The sequence below is a fragment of the Artibeus jamaicensis genome, unplaced genomic scaffold (genome assembly GCF_021234435.1).
Source record: "Artibeus jamaicensis isolate MK-2021 breed Jamaican fruit bat unplaced genomic scaffold, CSHL_Jam_final scaffold_833, whole genome shotgun sequence".
Taxonomy (NCBI): Eukaryota; Metazoa; Chordata; class Mammalia; order Chiroptera; family Phyllostomidae; genus Artibeus; species Artibeus jamaicensis.
Genome location: NW_026522056.1, coordinates 23,308,288 through 23,332,594, shown reverse-complemented (window position 1 = coordinate 23,332,594; position 24,307 = coordinate 23,308,288). Strand labels below are relative to the sequence as shown.

General features: G+C 49.4%; 1 protein-coding gene and 1 long non-coding RNA gene across 5 annotated transcripts in view; one reads left to right on the top strand and one right to left on the bottom strand.

The window, feature by feature from the left end:
- TENM3 (teneurin transmembrane protein 3) overlaps positions 1-22,510 on the top strand; it is a 558,635-nt gene extending 536,125 nt beyond the window's left edge. For all 4 annotated transcript variants that reach the window (XM_053659855.1, XM_053659853.1, XM_053659856.1 and 1 more), the window contains 6 exons: positions 708-883; positions 2,101-2,336; positions 9,418-9,714; positions 12,665-14,276; positions 16,834-16,964; positions 19,022-22,510. In XM_053659855.1, the coding sequence (XP_053515830.1) occupies positions 708-883; positions 2,101-2,336; positions 9,418-9,714; positions 12,665-14,276; positions 16,834-16,964; positions 19,022-19,777 (3,208 nt within the window). In that variant the 3' untranslated portion in view covers positions 19,778-22,510. The remainder of the gene's footprint in view (positions 1-707; positions 884-2,100; positions 2,337-9,417; positions 9,715-12,664; positions 14,277-16,833; positions 16,965-19,021) is intronic.
- Positions 1,007-7,779, bottom strand: LOC128626618 (uncharacterized). The gene is made up of 2 exons (XR_008390594.1): positions 6,776-7,779; positions 1,007-3,228 (listed from the first exon to the last, which is right to left on the bottom strand). It is a non-coding gene; the product is annotated as an uncharacterized LOC128626618 (long non-coding RNA).
- Positions 22,511-24,307: the final 1,797 nt, after the last annotated feature.

Below are 24,307 nucleotides of genomic sequence, written 5' to 3'. Positions count from 1 at the left end.
ATTGAGTGTCAGTAAATACTACATCTCATTTCCATACACATAATAAACTACCATTCGTGATACCACCTGACCCTACAATGTCAGTGTGGACAAAACAGGGTTTCCCTGTCCCGACCAGCCTTTGCGTCCCAATTTGCCATTATAAAAGATGCCCGTCACCGAGAAATAAAGCCCTTAAAAGAGTTTATTTTATTAATTTGTTAAGGACGTCTCAAGGTGCTAAAAGAGGACGTTTAAATGCGCAGCAACGTGCGTGCACGCGTGCACACTGCTTTGCACACATGCACACTGCTTTGCACGCGTTCCAGTTGCACTGCCATGAGGAGCAGAAGTGGGCGACACTTTCCTGTGACGGTGAATTCAATCTCCTTCAAGGAAAGTACGGGCGAAAAGGAAGGCATTTCGTATCAGCAAACACGTTCCCTTTGAAACAGCAAATTACACGTGCGGGGGGTTCCGGGCACACTTCAAAGGACCGTGCACTGGGAAGGAGAGCTGGTCTGTTTACTCTCACGGTCGCCGGTGAGGTTTTTCTATGTTAAACAGCCTTTGATGACTTCAAAGCATGTTTGAAGTCTTCAGCCTGCACGGCTCTTGCACAAAGACAAATATCCTTCTGATACTGTGCGGCTGATGTTGCGATGCACTGTATTATGAGGGGAGCCACCGTTCCCCGCATAACATGCAGTCGATGCCTTTGTGTTCAGCTACGACAGCGAAGGTCGCCTGACCAACGTCACCTTTCCAACCGGAGTGGTCACAAACCTTCACGGCGACATGGACCAGGCTATCACCGTGGACCTGGAGTCATCCAGCCGGGAAGAGGACGTCAGCATCACTTCCAACCTGTCCTCCATTGATTCCTTCTACACCATGGTTCAAGGTAAACCCGGTCGTTTTAAAACAGCACTGGCACCCAGATAGAATGTGGCACCCCCATTTTCTGAGGTGAACCGGAGGGGGGAGGGTGAAAATATAAACCTCTGGAGATACCTATAACATAATCTAATGTCCACATGTAATGTTTATTGAGTTATATACACATATTATAAAGTTATAGAAGATATAAAACTATACATTAACCTTGAAATAGTGACGATTGTTATTCCCATTTGATGGAACTACTCAGTTGCCACTCTTCACGTGCATCATCAGACCCTTTTTGATGATGTCACCCACACTGGCCCAGGGATCTGTGTGACGCAGTCGCCGGGAGTTTGTTCCCGACCCCAAAGACCCATTTGTGGAACATGGGAACTCAGCGTGTCTGCATTCTGGAGGCACGTATGTCCGGTGTCCCCATGATGGGGCCCCCTGCCACACTCCTTTCTGAAGTCATCCCGAAAAAGCCTGTTTCCAGTGGCATTTGCAGTTGTGAGGTTGTGGCCCTGAAATTAATTGCCAAATCTGAGTTAAACTTGTTGGAATCATTTTTTTGTTGTTGTTTTACAATTTTGTCAGGTAATCTCCACAGTCATCTAAAATCAGTGATGCTGGAATCAGTCATTCTCCGAGTGGTCCTATGTCATACAAACTTTTAAACCAAAGCAGCAGCCTTCAGTTTTATATGACAGTGTTTTTTCTGCCAAATGTAAGATGACTGGGTTTTTTAGTCAGTTTCAGGAGGGCTATCACCTTATATTTTCAGTACAAAAGGTAGAGATATGAAATCTTTTCAGAAGTTCATTGATAAAAGACACAGGATGGGGGAGGGGGTGCTTCTTCTAGAGATTGGAGGTGACATGCTGGCCTCCAAAAAGGCACATACTTGGCTCTTTGCAAAACACTTACTGCATTGCCCCTAGAGGGTGGGCCTTTATTCATTTGTCAGGCAAAGGAGAAAAAGAAACCTATTAAGGTGGAGAAGGGCTCTGAATTCCCCTAAAATTTTCCTTTAAAATAGCCAAACCTGTTACAGCATGAAACGCCAGAAATCACAGTTGTTCTATTATTTTCTAAGAAGACATCATTAGGCGTTTTTCATTTCCTTATAAATGGAGTCCAGTCGGCACCTGAGAAATCGACATCACTTCTAACTGCGTAGCCGACAGAGTGCTAATCCGTGTTGGTAGTTCGTGTTCTCTGCTCCTCGTTCCGCAGACCAGCTGAGGAGCAGCTTCCAGATCGGCTACGACGGCTCCCTGCGGGTCATCTACGCCAGCGGCCTCGACTCCCACTACCAGACGGAGCCGCACGTGCTGGCGGGCACGGCCAATCCAACCGTCGCCAAAAGGAACATGACGCTTCCCGGTGAAAACGGTCAGAACCTGGTGGAGTGGAGATTCCGAAAAGAGCAAGCCCAAGGAAAAGTCAATGTCTTCGGGCGAAAGCTCAGGGTAAGTAAGTGTCAGAGAGCAGGTGACAGCCGCCAGTCCACTGTGTCCGTGTCCTGTAGAGGACTGTCCCTGAGGGCCGCCCTGGGACTCATCTCCCGCCCACCCTCATCCGTCTGAGGCCGCACTCAGCTCTGTGGGACCTCTAGCTAACCGTCACGCCATCAGAGCAGTCACAGTAAAAGCCACTAGTTGAGAAGGGTTTTCTCAATGTATCGACGATTGAAAATAATTCTTCCCTGAGAAGTTAGGAAATGGCATAATCTCAGCCTGGATATCAATCCATTCTTACTTTACTAATGTTATCTTTAAAGTCTTACACTTTTCCTTTACTCACTCAGGATAATGGCTTCCGAATGTGGGGATGGAGGTAATTAAGGGCTGGCTTAAATACTGAAGGTTTTCCAAAGCATGAAGATGTATATTGAAAGTGATGGGCTGGCCATTGAAAGGTGGATTATTTCTTTGCTTTCTCAATATTTTTAAAGTACAGTTGGGGCACAGAGAAAAGTGTCTGTGTCAGAACCTAACTGCTTCTCCTCACTATCGATTTATGTGATTCTTGCGAGCACTGTAGTGATATTTCTGATTACGCTGGTGTACTTGATCTTCGCGACATGCTCTCTGCGTTACCTTGTTGGGCGTTTGTTCCCTCCGTTCCACGTTGAAGCGCCAAATGGATCTCAGAATCAAGCTGTGGTTTCTGACACCTATTTCATACTTAATCCAAGACTATGTAGACTAACTCCTAAAACACAGGTGACAAGAAAACCACTTCAGACCACTGCAGACTGAGCCCCCCTCATCTGGGCTCTCAGGAAGCAGGTTTCAGTGTGTCAGGTGACTGTCGGTAACCACTCCTAAAATTACTTTCCTCGCCATCAAACAACAGCACCTAAAGTCAGGGAGAGAAAACAAAATATGGAGCATACCATAAATGTCCTTTTTTTTCCTGCACCAAACATGGTTAAATGGTTATTATAACCATCCAACACTATTTGCCTTAACAAACCTTCAGGGTAAAAAAACAGCTACTATTTACTGTCTCTGACTACTTCCAAGACATAGAAATGAAATAAACAAGAATCAGCAGATCCAATACACACCGTATGCAAGTTATGGGTTATATTGTGATCCCACCTCAACTGCAAGGCAGGTGGTTGGGGCTCTGAACACGTGGTCGTCTGGATGCAGTGCCACGTGCTCCGACCCCACCCGTACCCCAGGCTGTCCCAGCTGGGCACCGAGGTCCAGCCCCTGGGGTCAGGGGCCTGGCAGGCAGGAGCTGGGAAGGCCGGAGGGGGGCCGGGTGAGCAGAGTGAGAAAAAGCAACAGAGCACTGGAGGGGGGGCGGGATTGGGGTTGAAGGTAGAAGGACAGACAAGGCAGGCTCAGCCTTGCTCCAGGTCACCTAGCCAGGGTCCCAGACTGTGGCCGCCATCAACTCTAGCTGCTGCCTTTTCTTCCGCCGACCCCAGGGCTCGGTAGCTGCCTACATCCCTCTATGCTTCCGCCACCTACTGCTTCTTCCAGGACCCCTGCCTCCTTGGGCCACGGCAGACTAGAAGCCAGTGCAAGGCTTTATCTTACTCAGATGTCCCTAAAGCAGGCCTGGTACACACACAGTCTCAGTCACAGGACTGACCTCCTCAGAAGATGCAAGGACACCGCTCACAGAGGTGCTCCTCCTTCTGCACCCCAAAAACACAGCCCTGAACTCAAAAACTACGGGTTCTAGACCGGCCTCCACTTTTCATTCATGATAAACCCTTTGGGAAAATCAGGACATCTCCGGAATGCTCATTTTCCTGATCTATACCGTGATATCTATTTCATGGTCTAAATAATATATTATCTAGGTACCATCTAATGATATAGTCACGCAGATAGAGCTACGCCGTGGGTCAATGAAAGTACCCTTTGCTTCCCACCATTGCCACGGAATCATGGGAGATGATGCGAAAAGGCTTTGAGAACCAAAGGCCGGGTTCTGTGTTCCTGGCCCTGACCTGGAGCATCTCAACCCTGTGGGCAGCGGTGGGGCATTTGGCCCCGCACGGCAGGCGGGAGGGAGCTGTTTTGGCTGCTGGTTAGAAAAGTGGCAGAGAGGGAAAAGCAGGGTGGTGCTTTGCCCAGAAACTCACATGACGGAATATGTTGCCCACTGTTCTTTGTGACAACCAAAGTCTTAGTGATTTTTTTTTTATAACACTGCTTTTTTAGACAAAAAGAAATTAGGAGGAGTCGAGGAAAGCAGGGAAAACTCAATCTGAAGTCACTGGTCCTATGTCTGATTCTAAATGAAGAAACTCCCTCACTTTGGGGAGGAGGAGACTGGGAGGCACAGGCGTGGTGTTGCCCGCCCTCTAAGGAGCAGCACCAGGACGCGGCAACCAGGCATCTCAGAGGGCGCACTGTTCAAAGCAGCGTGGGCCGCGCGGGCGGGGAGCCCCAGCCGATGTGTGCGAATGCTCTCCTGGAGACAATGCCAGGATGACAAGGGATGGTTTCTTCCTTTCAAGATAAGATTGGATGTGCCAGCTCCAACTGCTGATTTCATTCCTCAGTGGATTCTGCGAGAGAAATGCTAAGGAGAGAGTGAGGACAGGAAAACCTGGGCTAAGGAAGGACTGGACCTGGAGTCTGCCAACAGGGGAAGAGCGGGGACAGGGGACAAGAGGGACACTGGAGGCCACCGCAGCATCTGGAGCAGCTGAAGCGCCACCCAGGGAACACCTTCTCTGTTACCACCCATTCTTTCCTAGCAGAAAAGTTCTGTTTCGTTTTTAGCTACATGCCTGACACAGGGTGGACACTCAGACATTTATTCGATGAATTGGAGATGGAGGAAAAGCCAAGCTTATAAGCCAAGCCTATAAAAGCCAAGCTTACAGGTTATTTCACCTCCTTCTTCCTAAAGAAGGGGGTGGGGTCTGTGCAGAGCACATCCTTGCAAACGCTGGCCCCCAGTAAACCAACCTAACACTAGCTAGGAGACGGCATAAACATAATAGAACACTAGACACAAAAGTTTCAAATGGGTTAAAAGGGCAGAGATTAGGAAAGGGAAAATGATGTAGGACCCTAGAGACGTGAAGGCATTTTCCGTGAAATAGTGCAGTGAGGGGGAGGGGGGGTGTATACAGTCAGAAATGACAAGAAATAAAGTCGGGACAGAGATGTGGGAAGCACAGCACAGGGAAGATTAGACGGCGCCGTAGCTTATTTGCAGCTAAGTTTGTTTTCAAAAGACATGTGCATAACAGTTGCTGCAGGCCTTCCCCTTACAATGTTTAGAAAACATTCCTAATTTTTGTCAGCAGTGGACTTTGGGACCAGCCTTTAATCGGTTAAAAAGAATGTGTGGCGCTCTAATAATAAAACTCATCCTCTAAACTTGCCCAGAATTTAGATGCTCAAAGAGAAAAAAATTAGTGAATTATTTTTTGAGAGAAATCCTCAAAATTTGCAAGCCAAAACTGTGTTTAAAGGTGTGCCCACACACGATAGCACATTTAAACATGACTTTGCTGGTCCTGCCCACGTGACACCCCGTTCCTCACTTCGATCTGAGTGGCACAGCCTCGAGTGGGCGTCTGAGATGCTCAGTGACATGTAGAGAGGCACAGGACAGTGTGCAGCCAGCTGACGTTCTCACAGGGACGCTGGGGGTCACGGTGCCGTCACCGAGCGCACGGGTAATGAGCCCGCCCCGCCTCACTTCCCTCCACAAGCTCGGGACGAGAGAATATAATCCGACTGTGCCTGGTGTCTTTACACAGCTAGCCACTGTTTTCACGCCCGGCGTTCCAGGGGGCAGACAACTGCCCCTCCCAACATCAGAGGCACTTGCTGACTAGTGACAGCCATGCTGCATGTGATCTTTGAAAACGGGGCGTTTCCACGCTCCCGTAAAAGAAACGCCTTGTACCACGAGGAATTCCTGGTGGTCTGTTACCCGGACCCAGCATTTGGATTCCTTTGTGCATAGCTGGAGGTGTAGTCATGATCTGAGGGTGCGTGTTTTTCTTTTTTTAATCTCAGGTGAACTATGCCATTTAACTTGATATTGTATAAAATATCATAATAAAAACAGGATAAAGCCACTGGGCCATAGAATAATGCTGGTGCTTCATGACTGTCCAATAAAAGCCAAGAAAGGTTGCCGGGTGGCCTTGATTTCATAAAGGTGTAGTGAAGCAGGACTGCGTCCTAGGATGGAAATGTCCCTGGGCTTCGGCACTTCATTGACAACCCAGAGGAGATAGTTTGGGCATGTTGGAGAAGGATGGGGGAAGGATAGTGGGGGAAATACCTTTTTAGCATCTTTTGAAATTTTACATAGTGAATCACGGTGGCTGGTGTCTGGAAAAGTGAGGATAGTCAAAGCCGCGGTTTTTGTCGGGGATGTGGGAAAAGCACGGGCACGTTCTAATGCTCACCTCAGTCTTCAGTGTGAGGAGACAGGGAGGGCATCGCCTACAGTTTGTCCGGGTGCAGGAAGAATCCAACTTCATCCAGATGCTGGTTCTCGGCCGCGTCCCATGTGGAGGCTCACACAGTGGCGGTGGTGAGGACACCGTTGATTTTCACCGGGACGCGCTGGTGCTCTGCGGCCCTGCTCACAAACCAGAACACTGTCTGAGGCCCAGGCGCAGGGCGCAGGCAGTGGGGCAGGGGGGGCGCCGATCTGTCTCTTCGTCCTCTTCCCAGTCGGGAGCATCCTACCTGGTCTACAGTCCAGATTTCCTCTGCTCAAACCACAGGAAGTGCTGCAAAGATAAAGGAGGGCTAAGGAAGCCAGTCAGGATTTGAGATACAAATGAAAGTGACTGCAGAGTAAAAGAGGAACAGAACAGATGGGCAAGGCTGTGGGCAGCACAGTGTGGGAGGCTGGAGTAACCTAAGGAAGGAAAAAAGGGGCAAAGCTAAACACGCAGGGAGTTTTTTCCTCCTTTTTGATCACAATCTGAGAAACACAGAGGCCTGGGAAACCGCGTAAGTTGTGCAAATCTCTACGTAAGGCATCAGAAACATTCAAATCCGAGTGGCAGAGCTGGGCTCTGCCCGCTGAGTACTGAGTTCATTTATCAAGTCAAATCTTTCTACCAACTTTCAAATGTGTATTTGTAACATTAGCAGCTTCTTTCCAACATACACAAAGTGCTCTGCAACCAAAACTCATAAAAGTTCCCAGAATTCCCATCAGAGCCGCCAGGACGAACCCATTCCCAGGTGGGAAAACGGCAGGCCGGAAGTTTTCAGCGGGCCAGGCCCGGTCACCTCAAAGCCGTAGAAAGAGTCCGAACCCTCTGGGCGACCTCTGCGTTGACCTCTGCGTTGACAGATGGACAAAGCAGACTCGGAGGGGCCGGGAGCCCAAAGCCGTGCATCTTGCTTCTCCTCCTGATCAGGTCTGGAGGCCTCTGGGTTCCTGCCCCCAGCAGGCACGTGCCACCCCCACCCGCCACACCAGGGCACCCCGTTTCTGCTGTGGTGCAGTGGTTCTTGTCTCTTCTTCCCCATCTGGTGGCTCTTAAACAATAGGACCGGAAGATTAAGACGTCCTGACTTCCACCAGGGCTCTGCTTGCTTGTTTCCAGTGAATCTTCTCTCTGGGGGCCTCTTCTCCCCCAAATCGCTTTGCCTGTAAGGCATGAATGCTTTCTTTAGCTTTTATCTTTGCTTTTCCGTGGACTTCACAGTACTCCCCTTGAGCCGCTAATGGGAAAAGTGTAAGTGGAAGGAATATTTTTTTTGTGGGACTTGTTTAATGCTGATGATAGAATGCACAAATTAGTTTCATCTCACATTTTACATAAATATACATGTATATTACATGTGTACCTGTACATATATTTACAAATATACAGGGTAGGGAGAAATTAGCTTTACAGTTTTTTGTATGGAAAGTAATACAATAATTAATAAATAATAATACAAGAATAAGCTGTCCTGCATACTCACAACTGTAAACCTCCTTTTGTCCACGCTGTGTGTGTGTGTGTGTGTGTGTGTGTGTGTGTGTGTGTAAATAAGATGTGGTGAGTGTGTATAACTGATCGGCTGATGCTGTCTATCTAGAAGGCTGTAGCCAGGACACAGCCATGTGAAATTAAGATCTTCCCATTTAACTTTTAACAATCCCAAACGTTAACAAGGTGGCGTTATGTACAAGCCGCTACAGCCACACAGGTGCTGTGGAAGACCCGAGGGTGCAGGTGCTGGCCGCCCCTCGAGGGGGTCCCCAGTCTGCGAGCAGCGCGGGCCACAGTAACACGGAACTTCACCGAGGCTGCGTGCCCGCCCTGCGTGTGCTGGCTCGTGTGTACACCTTGGACCGCAGACGATGACGACGGAACGTGGCCAAAGACTCTGGACGTGGCACCGAGCCACACAGACCTGCCACGGCGGCGCGACGCCAGATCTGCACATCAGTCGCACGAGTCAGACCGTGCAGGCATGGGGGCAGAGGACCTGGGTCCCTGTCAGCTAACCAGATGTCAGCCGAGAAAAAGGCAGCCGAGAAAGTTGGGACATTGCAGCATTTGGCCAAAAGCAATGATGGTGTTTGCAGCCTCCTGCTATTTCAGCTCATTAATAATTTACAGTAATGGGGGTTCCAACTTATACTTAACTGCTCGACAAAGGGCTGCAGTCACCCTTGCCACTGCTTTATTCAACGTGGCCGTGATGAATCTGCGGGACAGTCACTTCCCAGGGCTCGTGGTGGGAGGGGCTCGGAGCAGTTCGCAGAGATGTCGCCTTTCCTGCCTGTGTCCTCACAAACTTTAAAGCAGATACGTCTGGGTCTTTTCCTTATCAGTTGCTCGAGTTTACAAAATGTAATTGAAAAGGTTTTGAACAAATGCCAGCCTGTCTTCCTGCTTCATGAAACCTTTTAAAAGAGCAGTTAATCTACTGCCTTGCACTTGTACCCAAGAAGTTGCTAAATTAATTTACTGACATCGAGAATCAATCACCATAAACGGTGTTTAAGCAACAGTGGGGACTCCGGAGGGTAGTCAGGCACCGGCTCGGGGTCGGCACGACTCATTTCACCCTCGTGATTGTGCTCCCACAGGTTAACGGCAGGAACCTGCTGTCGGTGGACTTTGACCGAACCACGAAGACGGAGAAGATCTACGACGACCACCGTAAATTCCTGCTGAGGATCGCCTACGACACGTCCGGGCACCCGACCCTCTGGCTGCCGAGCAGCAAGCTGATGGCCGTCAACGTCACCTACTCGTCCACAGGCCAAATTGCCAGTATCCAGCGAGGCACGACCAGCGAGAAAGTGGACTATGACGGACAGGGGAGGATTGTGTCCAGGGTCTTCGCTGACGGTAAAACATGGAGCTACACGTACTTAGAAAAGGTATGTCAGCACAGCGCAGAGAGAGGGGCACTGGCTGGTGGTTGTCGGCAGCCTCCCCGGGCACTACCGCGGAGGTGGGGGTGGGGGGAAGTGACGTGGGACTGTGTTCCATTTATTATTCTGAGTACAGACATGTGAGTCTCATTCGGACAGCAGTGATGAATTCCTACATTGGCACAGTACTTCCTCCTTAGTCAAGTTCTACTGTCCGAGACCCTTGGAAATGATTTATGCTGTGAACAAACAAGCAGTAACACTGTCCACCTGCCAAGCGTCTGCACGGACCACATTCACAAACTAGACCTGGGGCGTGTAAGTCACTTGTAAATCATCTCGACGCAGGGTCTGTCATGGAAGAAAAAGCCATCAGGTTCGTGTTGTGGCGGCAGAGCTGCACGTGACTGTGCAAAGTGGGCCCTGTGTACGCATGAATAACCAAAAGAGGCTACTTTTTAGGAAGCCACGCTTCCAGAACTCTGTGGCATCTCTCCTTCCTTTCGCCTAGAAAAGGCAAACATCCTAGCTTGGGCCTTCTTTCTCCCGTTCTTAAGAACTGTGAGCGATACCAAAGCAGACGTCAGATATGCCAAATGTGCGGTCGTACGATGTGTGGTTTGGGGTAGAGACTGGAGAGCAGAGGGGATGGAGGTGAAGGAGGGAGAGGGAAAGGGTCATCTCCCTGGAATTCCTTCCTTAAGAAATACGACCCACCAAAGAGCACACTCATGGGGTCCTTCGCTGGCCTTTGAAGCGCACATGAACCCTAGAAAGCCATTTGGTTTTGAGTTCTGCCCCCTCTCACACCTCCAAGCTCTCACCACCATGACAGCAGCCTGCGTGACACACTCAGCTCTGGACAATCGCTGCCTTCACGCTCACTCATTGCACACAGAGTAGCTTCTGCTGCGAAAACCCTCACATCCGCATCATTGTGCTCAGCTCACGTGATCTGGGTCCCCGGCAGAGGCGGACCACGCAGCCCCACAGCCCAGCCTCAGCCCTGCACTGGGGCTGTCCTGTCAACTCTGGTCTCTCTGAGAGCCAGTGTCAGCTCCATAGTTCACGGTCGGATGCTACTGTCTTCTGGCAGCCCCCCAACTTCAGATGCTGCCAGGAAGGACCCCACTCACCAGCCTCTCCTCTTGCAAACCCACTGATGTGCCGTCCTTAGAAAGAGACTCAGCCCTGAGACGAGGGACCACGTCTGTGTCCTCACAGCTGCCGTCCAGGCTGACCAGCCCTTTGTTGACAGACCACAGAGAGAGCCCCCTGCACACGCGCCTTCCTGGGGACAAACCCTGACACCTAGAAAGCAGTCCCCCTCCAACCCGACCAGCCCCGGGACCACTTCTCCCTGGAGAGGCTGGGAGAGGACCACTGCTTCCTCCCAGAACGCCTTTCCCGGCTGGAATCCATGACAGAGAAGAGCACCAGGAACAAAAACGTCCAGACCGCCAAATTGAGAGTGTGACTGAAAAATATTTAAGGGCATCAGATGGGCTTCTAAGTGACTGTGAAACTGCGTGCTGATTCCTGTGAATTCAGCAACAGTCCGAGCGTCCGTGGAAGAGCGGGAACTCCAGGAACCACCTGCGGGACAATGACCGTGCAGCCTGCGTGAGAAAGGGCCCTAGATGCGCCCACAGGGGCGGTGCTGCAGGAGCGGGTCCCACGGGCTGCCGTGGACAGTGGTGCACAGCGAGAGAATAAGCCCGAGCCTCAGGCATTTCAACCTCCCAAGCAGAGCAGAAGCCCCGGGAGGGCTGCCAGCCGAGCATCCTCCGGTTCGGCGGTCCTTCCCTGGGGTCTAACGGGGTGCAGAGGACGCCTCCCCGCGGGGAGACCCCTGTGCTCTGTGTGCCTGTCGAGCTGCCTCAACCAGCCAACGTATCTGGGCCTCATAAATGCATGTCTTTTGTCTCCCTGCAATTACTTGCAAAATAAGCAAAGCTAATTTTTATTTATTTATCCATTTCACAGTTAGCACCAAAGCAGTGTATGGTCCAGAAAGCATTTTTACCACATCTGCTGTATAGAATGGGTTTGGGACTCAAAAAAGGAGATTTCAAAATGTGGGTTTCATGGTCATCACAGATGCCATCCAAGAATTTGCAAACAGACCTGACCGATGTGGCTCAGTTGGTTGAGCATCGCCCAGTAAAGTGAAAGGCTGCCAGTTTGATTCCCAGTCAGGGCACATGCCCGGGTTGCAGGTTCAGTCCCCGGTCAGGGCACATATGAGAGGCACTTGATCAGTGTTTCCCTCTCACATTGATGTTTCTCTCCGTTTCATTTTTCCCTTCCTCCCCCTCTCTCTAAAAATCTTTGTTAAAAAAACTTGCAAACAAACCCAAAAAACCACATCCGGGTTCATATTTCTATTAAGGGCATTTATAGCTCTCGCGGGATTAATTTAGCAACGTTTGTCGACATTGATGCTTTATCCATTTGGGGCTAATTTTATGTCTCTCTTCATAAAATGATGTTTTGAATGCTTTGCTCCTCCTCCAAATCCTTTGAAAATTAAAACAGGATGTGAGAGGCTCTTTAGTCCAACGAGGGGAAAAGCCACCTTACTGAGTAACTGCTGCTGTGGGTAGCACTGCCTCCCCACAGGCTCTTTTCCCCTTGAAATACCGCCTCCGAAGCCACTGCCCGCACCCCCATTCTGACCCGCCCACGTCCACTGACAGTCTGCCACCCGGTGACAAGGGCCCAGAAATGGGCGGGACAGTCCCCACAAGTGGCCCATTATGAATCTCGAGCCACTGATCGTAGAACCCCTCACAATTAAGCATCCAAGCAAATTAGGCAGGGACTCGTTGGCAGCATGTAAGGTCAAGGGTAACTCAATTAAAGTGAAAATCATTTTCTCAAGGGTCTCCGTGGTCACCGCCCCTGCTCTTGCCTCCCCCGTGACAGCGGCTAACGGTGCACTCTCTCCTTGCAGTCCATGGTCCTTCTGCTGCACAGCCAGAGGCAGTACATCTTCGAGTACGACATGTGGGACCGGCTGTCGGCCATCACCATGCCCAGCGTGGCCCGCCACACCATGCAGACCATCCGGTCCATCGGCTACTACCGCAACATATACAACCCCCCGGAGAGCAACGCCTCCGTCATCACCGACTACAACGAGGAGGGGCTGCTCCTGCAAACCGCCTTCCTGGGCACGAGTCGGAGGGTCTTGTTCAAATACAGGCGGCAGACCAGACTCTCGGAGATCCTGTACGACAGCACCAGAGTCAGCTTCACCTACGACGAGACGGCAGGAGTCCTGAAAACAGTGAACCTGCAGAGCGACGGTTTCATCTGCACCATTAGGTACAGGCAGATCGGCCCCCTGATTGACAGACAGATCTTCCGCTTCAGTGAAGACGGGATGGTAAACGCGAGATTCGACTACAGCTATGACAACAGCTTTCGAGTGACCAGCATGCAGGGTGTCATCAATGAAACTCCACTGCCCATTGACCTCTATCAGTTCGATGACATTTCTGGCAAAGTCGAGCAGTTTGGAAAGTTTGGAGTTATCTACTATGACATCAACCAGATCATTTCCACCGCGGTCATGACGTACACGAAGCACTTCGACGCTCACGGCCGCATCAAGGAAATCCAGTACGAGATCTTCAGGTCGCTCATGTACTGGATCACCGTCCAGTACGACAACATGGGCCGGGTGACCAAGCGGGAGATCAAAATAGGGCCCTTCGCCAACACGACCAAGTACGCCTACGAGTACGACGTGGACGGGCAGCTGCAGACGGTCTACCTCAACGAGAAGGTCATGTGGCGCTACAACTACGACCTCAACGGCAACCTCCACCTGCTGAACCCCAGCAGCAGCGCCCGCCTGACGCCCCTGCGCTACGACCTGCGGGACCGCATCACCCGGCTGGGCGACGTGCAGTACCGGCTGGACGAGGACGGCTTCCTGCGCCAGAGGGGCGCCGAGATCTTCGAGTACAGCTCCAAGGGGCTCCTCACCCGCGTCTACAGCAAGGGCAGCGGCTGGACGGTGGTCTACCGCTACGACGGCCTGGGGAGGCGCGTCTCCAGCAAGACCAGCCTGGGCCAGCACCTGCAGTTCTTCTACGCCGACCTCACGTACCCCACCAGGATCACTCACATCTACAACCACTCCAGCTCGGAGATCACCTCCCTGTACTACGATCTTCAGGGACACCTTTTTGCCATGGAGATCAGCAGCGGGGACGAGTTCTACATCGCCTCGGACAACACGGGGACGCCGCTGGCCGTGTTCAGCAGCAACGGGCTCATGCTGAAACAGATCCAGTACACCGCCTACGGCGAAATCTACTTCGACTCCAACGTCGACTTTCAGCTGGTGATTGGATTTCACGGCGGCCTCTATGACCCGCTCACAAAGTTAATCCACTTCGGAGAGAGGGACTATGACATTTTGGCGGGACGGTGGACCACGCCGGACATAGAAATCTGGAGGAGAATTGGGAAGGACCCAGCTCCTTTCAACCTGTATATGTTCAGGAATAACAACCCTGCGAGCAAAATCCATGATGTGAAAGACTACATCACAGGTAAGCATCATTTTATTTCCAGGTACTCAGTTGCTTTGATCCTTAGATTAATATACAGAATAACTGGAGCTGCTTTCTCTAACTTTATGCTTTACTCAGGCAGAATCAAATGCCTGACTTCTTACATGTTTTTCTCTGAGGAACCAGAGAGAAACCAAAAAGGAAACAGACATAGTTTGTTACTTTCTGTTCTGCTTGCCAATGCCCAAGGCCACATTTTCCAAAATGACAGGGAATCCTGTCACTCAAGGGAAGGGACATGGAAGGTGCAGAAAACATACCAAACTTGGAGTCCCCAAATTGCAGTTCATATCCCACCTCCTCTCCCACAAGTCATGTGTCTTTGTAGACAAGTCCCGCTGATTCTGGTGGAAAGAGTCGATGGGAAACAACACAGTGTGTCTCACCGCCTCACCCCCAGGAGGCACGTCACGCTCTCTTTACTGCCACCCCCGCAGGACAGCAAAGGAGCAGTTCCTCCCATTGGCTGCTTAGACACGTGTGCTGTTTCTGTCCTGACTTCTGTCCCCTTCTTCTACTGTCTTTATCACCGGGTAGTGCAGTCCTGGCACTGCTAATAGACACACGAATTGCCCTGCCAGTAAGGGGTAATTTCCAGGATACAGATTTAAGATCTCTCCAAGTTTAGTGTATGATTCAGTTGAAAACATCAGATCCCACTTCCGCCACTGCGGAACAACTGGGACACAAAACAGAGACAAGGTCCCAGCAAGCAGGACCCTCGCTCCCTTCAGTAGCTGCCGCCTCCACTCATCCTCCGCTCCCAGGCCCCTGGGTCCTGCGGCTTCCACCTTCCGTTCCAGAATCACACGGCCACCGTTAACCTCTGAACTGCATTTATGTTTCCTGGAGGAAGGGTCTCTCCTGTTTTCTCTTTTTGTTTGTTTTTCATTTGGTGTAGTTTGTGGGGTTTTTTTCTGTTTTGTTGTTTGCTCCTTCAGGCTGTCTCTTTCCTGGCTCAGTACTGGAGGTGTGCCGAGGTGTCTGTGTTCTCAGATCCCCGGACACCTCTCAAAACGCCGCCCCCTGTTCATTTCACATCTGCCTCCTGCTCTTCCAGACTTCCTGGAGCTTTCGTCCATCTCTTCCATGTGAACCCGCTGCACGTCCCTTCTCGCGGGACCCTAATTCAGCAGCCCCCCGTGGCATTCTCCTCTGTGCTTTTTCAGCACAGATCTGTGTCACATCCCAGCATTCTGGCAATGCTTTCTTTTCAGTACTTAGACCCTTTGATTTTCACTGTTACACCAACATCATTCATAGTCGGGGGTGGGGGCCCTTGCCTCCAATATTCCACCAATCATGAGCATTTTCTCCAAACTCAAGATAGACCGACAGACAGACAGACATCTCTTTCTATCCTCCATGATGAACTTGGGGGTTTTCTCTCCCCACCACGCTGACCCCCATTTAAAAGAGCACCACTGATCTGAGAGCCCCACGATGTCTGCACAAAGGACCTGCCCGCCTGGCGACGAGGTGAGAGCCTGTGCCCTGAAGAAGGAGAGAGGAAGCGGGCAGCTCTCCATCATTCTGACAGGCAGTTCAGCACTGGTTATTTAAGGGGTGTTGACAGGGGCTGCCTGGAAGGCGGGAAAGCCCGCGGCTCCCGCATCCATCCTCTCCTAGCAACGGGGCTGCAGGGAGTGCCGCACCAGCATTTTCTGAACAACATCAAAAGGGAGATGGAACAGCATAAAATATATTAGGTGAAATGCAATTTCAAATTTTCCAGCAATGTGCTTAATATATAAAATCATCTACACCCAACTGTACTCATAAAGCCGCAAGCCTGCTGAGCAGTCCTGTAACATTATAACCTCCAAAAGAGAATAAAAGCCTTATTCTGAGCTTAATGGCTTTCGGAGTCACATGGCAATATTTTAAAATACCATTTTATAGGTTTCTAGGTTTTCTCCCCCAAAAGTTTGTTTCCTTCCACCTGTGCACAGGGAGCCTTTGAAGTGCTAACTAATGACAATCAGAAATTCTGTGCCCTGGGCCACTTTTGCCAGCTTTCAGCACCCATATTTGATTAAATATCTGCTGTTGATTTTAATACGCTCAATTTAGGCTTTTATTAAGGGAAAATGGGTTGTGGAACTCTGCATATCCTCGGGCAGCCACTTTTGAAAGACAGTAATGCACAACTTCTTTCTAAGACTAGTTTTTACCAACTACAAAACAAATGTCATCTGTTTTCAACAACTATGGCTCCTTCCTGCTGCTGTGCATTGTCACTGCCTTTCTCCGTCACTTTTACTAACACAGGATGCGGCGCAGCGCCCATGAGTTTATTTGGTCTGTCCGCCTGAGTGTCTCCTGCTGTGTGCGTCTTCTGTAGCCCCTGCCGTGGTTGTAGAGGTTATTGTCTCCATGTCTAAAAACGGAGAGTGGGTGTTAAATTGTCAGGGCACACATACGCTCCTCTTGGGGTTCTTATTTCTGAATTCAGGTTCTCTTTAAGGTAAGAATTTAAATGCAGGAAAGCACAGGATAACTCGAACACCTCTCCTGTGGAACGTTCTCCCCCTAGATGTTAACAGCTGGCTGGTGACGTTTGGCTTCCACCTGCACAATGCCATTCCTGGGTTCCCGGTCCCCAAGTTCGATCTGACGGAGCCTTCCTACGAGCTTGTGAGGAGCCAGCAGTGGGAGGACGTGCCGGTAAGAAACAAAAAGCAAAGCCACGAAAAGGTGATGAATGGCTTACTTGTATCTCCTTTACCCATATTTAATCAAACTACCCTTGTGAAAACTGTACCAAAGACAGTTTTTAATTTTTTGGACTCTCTTTGGGAAGAAAAACAACACTTCTCTCTGTATTTCTGTTCGGCAAACCAGGGGCCAATGAAACGGGCCTGAATCTGTTTTTAGTGATGCAAATAAAAACACAGAAAGACATTATCAACAGTTAATAAAATGCAGAAGCCCTTTTTTTTTTTTCAGTGCAAGGTTTCTACAAAGAACCCCATGAAACCACACTTTTGGCCCTGGGCAGCTGAATGCAAACATACAATAAACATGAGGGCAGGGGATCCATACTACAAATTAACAGCCCACAAACAATGCCACAAAGCTCACCTTTTTAGAAAACATTAACAGTGTTTTCACGGGAAACAATTAAAAATAAAATGTAAGTCTCCCCCTACAACTGCTTATGGAATTTTCCTGAAAATAAGAGATCGGGGGGCCTATAACTATTCTGAGAAAAAGAAAAAAGAAAAAAAGAATGGAGAATTGCAAAGTCAAAGCTGCCATTTTAGAAAATGGTATTTTTAATTCCCACCATTCAAAGATCAGAAAGGAATGCACAACAAAACACCCGAATTTCTAGCTTAAAGCAAGAATCGTTAAAGATCAAGAAATTGGGTTACTCCATAATGATAAGACGAGGGTGCAGAGTTTCTTAAAAAGATTAACTCCCCCTCCCCTTGAGCAATCTCCTATAATTTCAATGCATATAAAGAGAGAAGCCAACGGTGTCTAAAGCATGCAGCACATGTACAGTCTCACTACCTCTGTCTTCTGGTACATGTTTCATAACATAAAAGCAGTTCCTTTTTCAGATGTCATCTTTACATCTAAAAAGCAAACCCATCAGTGTCTGGGGCCTGGGAGCCATTTTAACACTTCTGATGGCAAATAATGTCTACACTGATAACATACCAAGAAGACATACCAGAGCTCCCTGATGCATTTGAGGAAGCACCTCCTAACTGTGTAGGACTTTCCAACATGTTTGAAAACGTTGGAAGTCTTACTGTACGACTAGAATTGCCAACTTCTTTCCTAGGCAGCCTTTGAAATAGAATTCAGGTTCTCTGTCAAGAGACATGCATGCACCATAAGGACAGCCTGGGGAGTCGCTGGCCAAGACGTGGAGGCCACCCCAAGTTCACAAAAACCAATGTTTCTTTCACTGCTGCAAATGAAGCAGATGTTTCCATTTGGAAAACACTGGCTGGCCAAACATCTGGGAGTGTAAGAAAATGGCTGGGTTAAGATGCCCCCAATTTAAATCATTTGCCAGTGTAAATGGTGCCCTGTCCCTAAGTCTCCAAAAAAATTAATGTTTTCCCAAAGTCTTATAATAAACGCAATCCCCAGCTGTCCCACTGCGCACTCATCCTTGCTCATTTCAGTTCTGCTGAGGAAATTCACCCACCATTGTGTTCACCAAGAGAGGGCGCAGCGTTTCCCTATGTTAAAGCACAAGCACTTGGAAGCATGTGAGGGGGGACGCAGCAATCTGGCCCTCAGCACCCCAGCCTTTCCAAGACTGGGTCTGCTGCCTACACCAAGCTGCTGGGAGGAAGGACTGGATGAGTTGGGTTCTCCAAATGGGATGGACGCAGATAAAGGGCATCTAGAAACTGAAAGAAAAAGAGCTAAAAACATGACTATCGTGCCCACGTTAGACACGAAAAAGCTCTGCACTAATACATGATAGAGTTAGTTACCTCATTCTACATTTCAAAACACATTTGGATCAGCCTGAGGGGTGGGCATCTTGAGTACATTTCTCCATGCAGGGTTCTTTAAGCCTTTTCATCTCTAAAGCACTGGTGGAGGTTTTAATAAATGCCCTGGAGCTCTCCACCCAGTACCCTCCCCCCATTCTGTCAGGAGTGGGAGCACTGCCAGGAAGCTGGGCTCCCGGCAACCGAGAGCTGCAACTGTTCTCTAAACTTCCCCCTGCTCTGTTCTGTTCCCCTTTCCAGCCCATTTTTGGAGTTCAGCAACAAGTGGCGAGGCAGGCCAAAGCCTTCCTGTCCCTGGGGAAGATGGCAGAGGTGCAGGTGAGCCGGCGCAAGGGCGGCGGTGCGCAGTCGTGGCTGTGGTTCGCCACGGTCAAGTCGCTGATCGGCAAGGGCGTCATGCTGGCCGTCAGCCAGGGCCACGTGCAGACCAACGTGCTCAACATCGCCAACGAGGACTGCATCAAGGTGGCGGCCGTGCTCAACAACGCCTTCTACCTGGAGAACCTGCACTTCACCATCGAGGGCAAGGACACACACTACTTCATCAAGACCAGCACGCCCGAGAGCGACCTCGGCACGCTGCGGCTGACCAGCGGCCGCAAGGCCCTGGAGAACGGCATCAACGTGACCGTGTCGCAGTCCACGACCGTGGTCAACGGCAGGACGCGCAGGTTCGCCGACGTGGAGATGCAGTTCGGCGCACTGGCGCTGCACGTGCGCTACGGCATGACGCTGGACGAGGAGAAGGCGCGCATCCTGGAGCAGGCGCGGCAGCGCGCGCTCGCCCGCGCCTGGGCGCGCGAGCAGCAGCGCGTGCGCGACGGCGAGGAGGGCGCGCGCCTCTGGACGGAGGGCGAGAAGCGGCAGCTGCTGAGCGCGGGCAAGGTGCAGGGCTACGATGGCTACTACGTGCTGTCGGTGGAGCAGTACCCCGAGCTGGCCGACAGCGCAAACAACATCCAGTTCCTGCGGCAGAGCGAGATCGGCAAGAGGTAACCCCGCCCCCTCGGGGACGGGGACAGGAACTGCGGCGGGCGCGAGCCGAACCCCACTTCGCTCAGATTTGTCTGTAGCACAATCGGTCTGGGACTCTCCGACACTGAAGAGCCTTCTGCGAGAATGATACCGCTATTTTAGAAAGAAAATCCATGGAAGAAAAAAACAAAAACAGAACTCCTTTTCTGAATGACCTTAAAGGTGATCGGCTTTAAAGAATATGTTTACATATGCATATCGCTGCACTCAGTTGGACTGAAGGTACTAATGAAAGGAACAAATAATAAACAGGAAAAGAAAAAGGCCTAATCGTTTTGCCCTGGGCCATCTGTTTCTTTGAGGCGCTGTATTTAACGAGGGTAAAAATGCCTCAGTGGTTCCAAATATTATCGAATTGTCGACCTTCACTTACAAAGAGGTAGTGTCTGCGTAGGGTGCGATGTATGTCTCTGTTAACGTTGCGCTGCGGGGCGGAATTACAGGCATTGGCGACCCAGCTGCTCTCCCCGTGCTGCTCTAAAAGGACAGGGGCGCAAGTGACTTCTCCGAGGGGAGTGCGTGGTGCATAGTACGACGCTGTCGTGGTTTGCCTGGGTGGGGTGGAAAACTGGCAGATACAATCCTTGTCACTGATAAGCAAAGGAACCCCTGGTTTTTTTTTTTGTAAATTATGTGAGACAAGTTGTTTATGGATTTTTATATGAATTACAATTTACTGTACATCAAATATTAGTCTCAGAGGAGTTAATTTATGTAAAGTGTTTAAAAAGTTTATACTTAAAAATAAAATGATAAAAACATGTGAGCTGTGTGATTTTTTAAAGGATTGCACCTTTTGTTACCTGTTATAGCTGTACAGTATAAATTATTATATTGTAGAGATATAACGACTTATGCCTATAATGTCCAGAAGTGTTAATATTTTTGTATTAGGTTGAGAAATGTGCAGCTTTCTATCACTAAACGGATAGACAGTGCAATCCTAAGTGGGTGGCTATCCAGAGAATTGCCTCTTTCTCTTCCTTCTCTTTCCCATCAGGCCACTGTCCTCACCAATATCCACTAAGAGGCACAGTAGAAATCTAAGGCTGGCGAAGTGTGTTGGGGGCAGGGAGCAGGCAGGAGGTGTTCCAGCTCGCCTCGCTTGGCCCTAACAGTCAATGGGGAGTTGATATAATTTAACCACAGGGTTTTCACCGTTCCTTGAAGCTGCATTTCATGACAGAGGCGAGAGGTCACATCAAATGCTTGGGGAAACTAGGAAGAAAAGGATCTCATGTAGTCGTGATCATGAACATGTGTCTTAAGATCTATGAAGGACGGCAGAAACCCAGCAGCGGTGAGCGAGCCAGATGGAGTAGGTCAGGGTCACTCTGCTAGTCTTGGGTTTGGATCCCCTGGGGTCACTAAGAGGGACAAAAAGGGGAGAGATGTTCCTGTGAGCCCACACGCCCCAGCCACCTTGGGAGCCCGCAGCCCCTGCTCGGTCTGGGAAGCTGGGGTGGCAGGTCCAGCTGGCAGTGAGTAGACAGCTGTGCCCTCCTGCGCATGTGCGCGCAGGGCCCTGCCCAGCGCATCTACACTTCTGTGCTGGCTCAGCCGCTCTCGCAAATCTCTTTCGTGAGCACTAAATTCAGCCACAAAAATATTTTTAGAAAATATGTCTCAGTTCATCGAGCTATAGTACACACTGTTTTCCTCTATGTATAATGGTGATAAAAAATATAGCAAGTGAACATGTCGTAAATATAAAGGTTCAAGTGATGTATTGAAAATAATTTTCTAACTGCTTTGTATGTATCACATACTCTAAATTGCACAGTAGGCGTGTTTATTAAACAGATTGGCTGGGAGAGTTTCAAAATAGCTACTGAGTTTACAGTATCAGTGCTATTGCTGTCTTTGTGTATTGGGTAGAGCATACCGAAGTAATTAATCTTCTAATGAATGCTGATATTTTATTAGAATGAAAGCACAGATTAGCATTAATATTTTTTATCCTGGAAACCCTTTGGCAAGTATTATGAAGCCCAAATTTAGGAAACTACGAGAGTTCAAACCACATAAACATTGGCTCTGTTTTATGTTTTGTTTTTTAACTGTTAACTTAGGTGTCTGCAGTTCTGTTCAGTGGAATTTCTGCAGGACTGTATTTAGCATGCTGTAAGTACTTTTGGTTGAAATAGGCTCTGAGTCTAAATTCTCAGAAATGCTCCTGATGTATTGACCATGAAAAGCTTGTACAACGTGGCAGAAGTGAAGTCCGAATCTTACCCTCTTCTCGACCAGTTCCTTACACTGGCCCAGATAACAGATTTACAGTGTCTCCTGGTGCTCCTTTTAGATGAAGTCAAATCAACCCAATTAGTGTCTTGTTAGTAGGTCTAATGAGCCTATTTCTTTCTAAAAAGACTTGTGATCCGGACATGCTTTTACAAGAAATAGTGACCTTGGGGAATATGTAAACAAAAGACCTTTTTTTCTAAGAGTTTCGGGGTGTGGGGGAACTGTATAATGAAAAGAATTAGCTTACAAAAAAAAAAGAAATTGATATTCAAAGTATTTTAGGCAAAGCCAGTCAAAATGCTTTCATGATATTTTGAGATGTAAATTTTGTCTGATTTGTATTGTTCTTTTCATTTGCCTTCTTAACTTTATATGTGACCTGAATTTTCCATAACTTGATGACTATAGATTGCATCTAGGCATTCCAATAAAAGCCAACCCAATGTGTGTGTGTTCATTTTTTTTTTTTTAAATAACCTCGGGCCAGCCAGGATTGCTTTTGTGTGTGAAAATGGAGGATGCAAATATGGTGCTTGGGGTATTGATTCACCTGCAACCCAGGTGGAAATATCTTCTGTGTTTTTTTCTTATGTCTGTGTCCACTGGCCAGACTGCAGTGTGCCCTTCACAGGGGACTCTTCTGTGGCCTATTTTAGAAAAATGTTAAATACACACCCATGAAGCCAAACATTATCCCTGTAAGGATAATGCTTGAGAGCAGGCCTCGTTCTTGTGATCCTGGCAATACGTGTTTGATGATAACACCTGATTAGAATAATCAGTTCGAGCCTGATAGGCTCCCGGGCTCCTGGAGATGTCTAAATCTGCCTGGAGACCGGCTGACTAGGGGTGTGTGGTTCAGCAACTCCAGGCCGGCAGGCCAGGGCTTTGAGCTTAGTCTGAAAAGGCAGCCTTCATCACGTTTGCTCTGTAGTGACAACCTCGACTTGATAACATGTTGATCCAACAAGAAGCAGGTCGCTCCACTTGGCAAACTGGTCTATTTTTTTCTCTTCGAATTAGCCATCTGACACGCTCACGCTGGGGAAATGCAGAAAAATGCATGCGAATTCCTACTTTCATTTTTCTAGACCACTTTCCTAAAAAGTGATGTCCAAACGAATGGAAAGAAGGACACAGGAGGTAAACACTGTATTTTAGTAGCGCGTTTTCGGGGCTGCCCTGCCGCCACCGCCGGGAAAGCTGCACTTCCGCTGATGACGTTCACCTGAGGTCACCAGATGGTTGCGCGTGGCTTTAAGTGCCAGAGCTGAACGTAAGTCCCACACCCGACTGTAAGCACCTCAAGTCGACCCCAGTGCAAGCACTCCCACAGAGGAGGAGAGGATTCTGCCTTTGATGCACCGTGGAACCGGGCCCACAGCTCCCTCCACTCGCCAGCTTTGCTTCCCCCTTTCACCGTGGCCTGCTCCCAGGTGAAGCTATTTCCCTCGCAGGCTGCACCGCGGATCAGCCCGAGGCACTTTTCAAGCAGAAGGCTCCAGAAGAGGAAGCCTGGCAGGCGCTGGTCCAGGGCTTGTCTGTCTGTCTGTGGCAAAACCACACAGGCAGCAATCCCCACAGCTCACTTGCTGTAATACAGAGGAGCAGGAGGTCCCCAGGCCCACGAATTGCCCCACCACCACCAGCTATGGGTGCCACTAGAGCTGCCTGCCCTTGAGGGGCTTTGAAGGGCAACATGGCTCTGACCCTTCCCGCACACCCAGGTCTACCTGCCGTCCTTCAGAGCAGTGAGCGGATTCCAGCACCCAGTGGGTCAAATGCATCAGACTCCAGCAGCTGGAGCCAAAGGGACTCGGAGACATTTGGTTGTCCAAGTTCGCAGAAGCTGCTCAAGCCAACGTGAGCAGAGATTTCCTGTGGGCAAGCACCTTCCACTCCGTCCTGTAGCCTAGGGATGCTTCCCAGGAAGGGCCTGCGTGCTCCCTGAACCCCCATTTCCTCAGAGCACTTGGTCTTTCTTTGCAAAGCTGCCTTCATTTAGACGCACAACATGCATTTTTCATAATGTACAGATGCCCTGAGGCATGTGTTTTGAGTTCCCCTCTGTCTGCTGGTATTCCTAGCTCCTCAGCCCGCTCATCTTGGATAAGAAAGCCTGCTATGCAATGTCGGCGACTTCATAATTTCTGAAAAGACTTTAAAATTCCCTTCATTTATTTATTTTTAAAGAGAAGGAAGCAGGGGAGAAAGGAGAGTAACATTGATCAGCTGCCTCATGCA